Genomic DNA, 6,578 nt, shown 5'->3' with positions numbered 1-6,578 from the left:
GGTTCCCACTGTCTACCCTCTTTAGTTTTTGGAATTTTGACTTGATTTTCGCTAGGCCATATCATTAATATATAGTCTATGATAGAGTCTCCAACACACCTGATTAGAATTTCCGATGGAATGGGGCACTTTTTTTTTTTTTTTAATGCATTCTGGTAGTAAATAAATCAGATTTTAGGAAGAATTCATATTTGAGAATTTGTTCCCAAGCGTCAAGAAAGCGTAGTGCCAAAAACCAAAAACAATTTTTGACAATTAGCTAATAAACAGTGCATAACATAGAAAAAACCTATGGAACAAACTTGTTTTAGAATCCAATTTCCAATAAAAATTTGTCATAAATTTCCTTGACCAGCCTAGGATACTAAAATGGCTGTCAAGTTGAATCCTTAATTAAGAAATACTTCAATTATGATGATGGATTCTTGTTATTTAGGAATTTTCAATTTTCAGCACTGTTAGTCTGTTAATCATCAAAAACATTTAAAAAATCAGAATTACTTCCTGATTCAATACAAAAAAACATCTCATTCCTTTAGAGATTCTAGAGTTAGATACGCTAGAGAAAGACTGGAGGTTAGAAAATTAACAATAACTTCAAAAAAGACTAGCTGCCTCTATCATGACCCCAGGTAAGAAGGGGGGAGAAGATTAACATGTATATTGGAATACTTTGTATAACAAGGTTCCCCATAAGTCTTTAACAATAATTAAAGTCAAAGTTGACCTCAAAAGCAACAAATAATTTTATAGACAATCATCAGATTCTACACAGAAAAGGGGGAAATTGATATTTAGTGTTTTTTAAGCAATTCATGTTTTTTATTGAATGGGAAACAATAAGGACAAGTTATATAATTCAAAATTGCACCAGACAAAATTTTCTGAAAGTAAAATTTGTCTTTCTTAAAACCATATGAAAGGGACTTTCAAGAAGCTAAATAATGGAAAGTTTTTTTTGTGTAAGATCCCATTTATTTGTGATGTTCTTTTCATTACCTTCCTTTCTACTGGACTAAAAAGTTTCCACTTTCAGAAAAAGTTCCTTGTTGAACACGTTTTAGGTCCATATCAATTAACTTGGGTTTGGTAATAAATTAAGCTGAAATTTACCTCCAGTTTTATATAAAAATGATGTGATGCAAAATAATGTCTTCTCAAAGAAACACTGTTTTCAATCAAAATAATTATAAAATACTAAAATACAATTCTTATTGATAAGAAATATGTAAAATAAAATATTTAATATGGGGATAGCAAATGAAATTATCCTTAAAAATATGAAATAAAAAATAAATGGAATTTGGCCCAGGTGCGGTCAAATTACACTCATATAGTAATATTTTGTACTGTTTTTATTTGAGCTAACATTTCGTCCCATATTGCAGGGCCAGAAGAGATATAAACTTAATATAGCAGATATAATAAAAATTATTGTTCATTATAAAAAAAAAATTTTCTGGTATAAAATTATTTTTTAGTAATTTAAGTAATGATTTTTATTTCTTTACCAGTAATATGGAGTATTTTTTTAAAATTATTATTAACACAAACTTCAATGATCCACTTTTACTCTCAACTTTTTATTTTTAAAAACTTCCAACGTTTTGGCCCTTAGGCTATTTTCAAGGAGAAAACCTTAATCATTAAAGGTCTTATATAAACCACATAATTTTAATATAAAACTATCCTTTAAAAATTGTTTTTCCCTTTCTCTAAACCTCATTAACGATAAAACCTTTGTTAATGAGGTTAATAGAAAATTAAAAACAATTTTTGAAGGATAGTTTTGCATTGAAATTATGGTTTATATCAGACATGGGCAATTGGACATGGACAAGAGTGATTAGTTACATTCAGTAGATTAAAAAGCCACATGCTCCTAAAGCGGGTGTGGGACTGAGACGATTTTGACTTCCTCTGGAGCTATTTCTCATACAAAACACACTTGAATATGATTAACATTTAACATCTGTCACAATTGTACACAAACAATTAACAATGATTTTGTTCTATTCTTGGTGGAACATTTAATAATACAATTATCATCATCATCATTCTAATAGTATGGCTTGATGGTTAGATACTCAGGGGTAATCTGAAACGTAGATGGGAGGATTGCATTAAAACTGATTTAATAGAATTGGGTTTGGAGGGGCATCACTGGAAGGATGTATGTAGAGAGCGATTGTTGGTAAATTGAACCTTCGGGTTTGTTAGGCCTTCATTATTATTATTATTATTATTATGGGTGGTTTATCTCGCTATTGTGGGTTGTGTATCTGAGGTGGGGGATCTAGAAGTCTAACTGCCTTCATATCTTTGTTTATTTTTCCTTTGTTTCAAATATTTAAAACTTTTTGCATTACACGTGCTGTGTCTAAGAGAACCGACTGTTGAACCTCTCTTAGCACATCAATAGGCACCCCCGAACTATTCGCCCCTGCTACTGTAGATTTTGAAATGTGACCATTGGTAGACATTATGGAGTAGTAGTAACACCTTCCAATTGATATCGTTCTTTTAACTCTAAAACCAATTCCTGGTATTTCTCAGTTTTTCTCCCACAGGGGAGCTTATATTATTATCGTTTGGGATCCCAACATCAATAAGTTCTGCTTTCTTTTTTCTTAGATCTATAAAGAGGATATCTGGTTTACTATGACATATTGTATGGTATAGTAATGTGTAATTGATTTGTCCCAATAGAGCTTGAGAGGACCTTTTTGGAGGATTCTATTTGGGTGGTACTTGTAATATGGGTTTTTATCCTCAATTAAGTTGTACTTTATCGCCAGGGCCTGATGTTTAATTTTGGCCACATTGTTGTGCCTCTGTAGATATTCAGTACCAGCCAAGACTCCACATCCACCAGTGATATGTTGGATTGATTCCAGCGTTACCAAGTATAATCGACATTTATCTGGTGCTGTTGCATCTTTTAGCACATGTTTTCTATATGATCTGGTCTTGAATGGCAACCACAAACCCCTCTGTCTCGGAGAATAGCTTTCCAGATTGTAACCATTCAACTGATCTTTCTTTGTCTATGGAGGCTTCGTTTAGTTGGCTTTAGAATCTGCCATGCAGAGACTTGCTTTTCCACTCTGCCAGTCATTCATTTTCTGACACGATTATTGATTCAACACCTTTGATTATTACTATTATGAAAATTAATATTAAGTATAAATAATTAAGGAAGATAAACCGAATGGCTGTCAAAAAAGTTACTCAAATTGCAAAGGAACTATTTATTTAAAACCAACGTGGGTCGAAACATTGGTTTCAAATAAATAGTTACCTTGCTGTTGAAGTAAGCTTTTTTGGCAGCGACCCAGACTCCCTTCTTTTAATTTTAAGAGGTCAACTAACAACCTTTCAAGATAAATAATAAATAAATACACAAAACACCAGTTACCTTTGACAAATCAACTCCAGTTAATGCATTTACTGCAGGTGGAATTTGACCCACTAATCTATTTACTTCTCCAGTCAACTGGTCACTGCCTCCAAGCATCACAATTTCGTCTGTTTTAGCTAGTGGTGCACTAACTTCAGCTGCAATCTATAATAACATTCCATCTATTAACAACTATAAAATTTTTAAGACTTATTATTATTAAAATATAATTATTAGAAATTTATTATGATAGTCATGTACTGTAATTAATCATTTCAGAAATACATATGTGAAAACACAAGATAAGGACCTACATATACCTGAAATTGAGTTTCTTGTATTATGAATTTCCACTTTTTCTAGTTTAGTTTTTTAAATTAGAGAAATTTAACTAAAACTCATAAACAGTATAACTCATAAATCTGTGACATTACCTTAGGTAGTGCATCGAGAACCAGGGACATGATAGCTGCATCTCCATACTCTTTATAAACTAAAGCTTTCATTTTCATTCTTTCTGCATCTGCTTTACCAATACTTTCAATCACATGTGCTTCAGCAAAACCTATTTTTTTGATTTTTTCACCTTCAGCTTTTGCCACTTCAACAGCTTGAGTTCTGATAAAATGATAAATAAAACATAAGAATATAGAATATAAATGCTTTTTGATCATTTGTATTAAAAACAGTTTTTTTTTGTTTAAACACGTCAGCATACTATTATTAAATTTAGTTTTAAAAGAAGAATTAATAATTGTTTTCATCTAAAATAATCATTATTTTCACTAAGTAAGAAACCTTTTCCCAAAGATAAAATTTTTTAAAACAAACACTTTAGAAGTAATGAGATGCTAAGTTAGTAACTTCTTATTTATAATAATCATGAACCTATGTTATAAAGGAATATTGATACTGATTTATGGTGAAAAAAAGATAAAAGCTAATGTCTTTTTCTTTTTGGACTATCTAACTATCTGAATAATGAATACTAGTAAAATTAAATTATTGAGATCACTATTATTAAAATCACACAAAAGCATAAAACTATATCAGGAGTAGTGCTACATATCAGTCAAAATATTACCCTAAGTAACTACCTTTTTCCTTCTGCAATTGTTTGGAGACGATGACTTTCAGCTTCAGCTGGAAGTCTAACAGTGGCATTCAATTCCAACTCCTTCCTGATAACTTCTTCTTCCTCAACTTCAATTTGTTTCCTTCTTTCAACAACTTCAATTTGTATTTCTTCATTTCTTATTTTTTGCCTTATTTTAGCAGCTTGCAATTCATAAGCTAACTGTGCTTCTGCTTTCTGTAGACAACCAAAACAGATTGAATAGAAGAGAAATTGAGTAATATTGCTTTACAAACTAATTTCAATAAAAATAATTATGTCATAGTTTGTTTGTAATTACTTTAAAGATGTATACTGAATTGCCGAAATATATATTCACAAATAAAGAGAAGATAATTTTAATCAAATTTAGAAAAATAACTGGATTAATGCCAATGGTATTAAACTAATAGTGTTATAGCACACATAATAAATTAAATAGAAATATTCCAATTAATTACATACCACTGTGTTTATTTCCTTGTCAAAATTAGCTTTTTGAAGTTTATACATTCTTGAGTTATCTTCTATCTTGGTGTCGGTGTTGTATTTAATATCCATGGCTGTTTTTTCACACTCTGCTTCCTTTAAAAAATTAAAAATGCTAAACTTAAAAATCAGGAGCAATAAACAAACTGATATCATCAATAATGAGAAGTTTGAAAAGTGTCATCAGGGCAGTTCATAAACCACGAACCAACAATAATCCTAAATTTGATATTATAACAGTCACCAAAGGTGATGTGTACAAAATATTATGTTACCAGATTCTTAATGTTTACAATATGTTGCAATTTTAACATAAATTAAAAATTATTATTTAACTTTGAATTTTCAGGATTTTTATATTTTGTTTGTAATATAGATAATAGTAATAAGTTTTAATGCAATGTTTTATTAAAAGAAAGATTAGGACAAGTGTTTCCAAAACATTCTCAAATGTGTTATGTGAATGATAAGAAGTTTGAAAGGGTTTTAACTATTTAATGGTATTGATAGATTTATTAACTCATTTAAGAAAAAAGTTAGACTTATATCACTGTCTATCCAATGGTGTGATGTATAAAAAATTAATTTATTTTTCAGCTAACATTTTTAAATTGTTCATGAAAGTATATTTAAATATTGAGCAGATCACATATAATGTACTAAAAGAACCAATCCTAATCTTATTAATAAAGAATATTAAGCAAGTATTAAGTGAGTTAATTGACAAAATATCAGTTACTTTGATTCCAGCATCACGATTGGCTTGGGCTACACCTATGTCAGCATCTCTCTTGACTGCAGCAGTTTGAGCTTTTCCCAATGATGATAAATATTGTACATCATCATAAACATCTTTAATTGTAAAAGAGAGAATTTCAATGCCCATACGACCCACATCAGGAGCAGCTACTTCTCTCACTAAGGCAGCAAATTGGTCTCTATCTTTATAAACTTCTTCCACAGTTAAAGTTCCTGAAAGGAGAGGAAAAAAAAAATTAAAATTAATAAATGCTACCCAAAAAATCAATTTAACGTCAAGTTTCAACAATTTATAAATGATAAAGACCTTAACGGTACAAGCCCCAATATAATGAACTTCAAGAAAAGTGCATTCCAGGATAAAAAAAATGAAGGAATTTTAAATATTGGGAGGAAGAAAATTGTAGTATTTATTACACAGATGTTACAAGTGATGGAAATGTGAGTTTTAACTTTTACTTGCTAATATAGTAACATTACTAGTCATTTAAATTATCTTAAAATACCTGGCAACATTTATGTAAAGTGATTATAAAGTTTAATATTTCCTAAAAGATTCAGTGATTTAAACACACTGATAAAACATAGTGGTTTTTAAATGATAAGTTGGGGACTGGACTGGGATGCAGTTATTTGACAACTACAGGCCTCATGCCAAACATCGGAGGTCCCAAAGAAAGTAGGCGAAGGCTTCTGGCTACTGTTGTCACCTCCATTATGTTATATGCAGCCCCGATATGGAAAGAAATGATGGCTACCAAATCATACAGGAGACAGAGGGTTTCAGTTTATCGCAGAGTTTGTTTAAGGACAGTT

General features: G+C 30.4%; 1 protein-coding gene across 1 annotated transcript in view; it reads right to left on the bottom strand.

The window, feature by feature from the left end:
- The window catches only part of Flo2 (flotillin-2), a 359,128-nt gene that overhangs the window by 330 nt on the left and 352,220 nt on the right, over positions 1 to 6,578 (bottom strand). Inside the window, exons 4-8 of the mRNA XM_014423315.3 lie at positions 5,743 to 5,975; positions 4,980 to 5,099; positions 4,498 to 4,712; positions 3,835 to 4,018; positions 3,419 to 3,565 (exon numbers count right to left, since the gene is read on the bottom strand). Of these exons, the coding sequence (XP_014278801.1) occupies positions 3,419 to 3,565; positions 3,835 to 4,018; positions 4,498 to 4,712; positions 4,980 to 5,099; positions 5,743 to 5,975 (899 nt within the window). The remainder of the gene's footprint in view (positions 1 to 3,418; positions 3,566 to 3,834; positions 4,019 to 4,497; positions 4,713 to 4,979; positions 5,100 to 5,742; positions 5,976 to 6,578) is intronic.

The sequence above is a fragment of the Halyomorpha halys genome, unplaced genomic scaffold (genome assembly GCF_000696795.3).
Source record: "Halyomorpha halys isolate HHAL.00 unplaced genomic scaffold, Hhal_1.1 Scaffold415.1, whole genome shotgun sequence".
In the NCBI taxonomy this organism is placed as follows: domain Eukaryota; kingdom Metazoa; phylum Arthropoda; class Insecta; order Hemiptera; family Pentatomidae; genus Halyomorpha; species Halyomorpha halys.
This window is presented reverse-complemented; position numbering and strand designations above follow the sequence as displayed.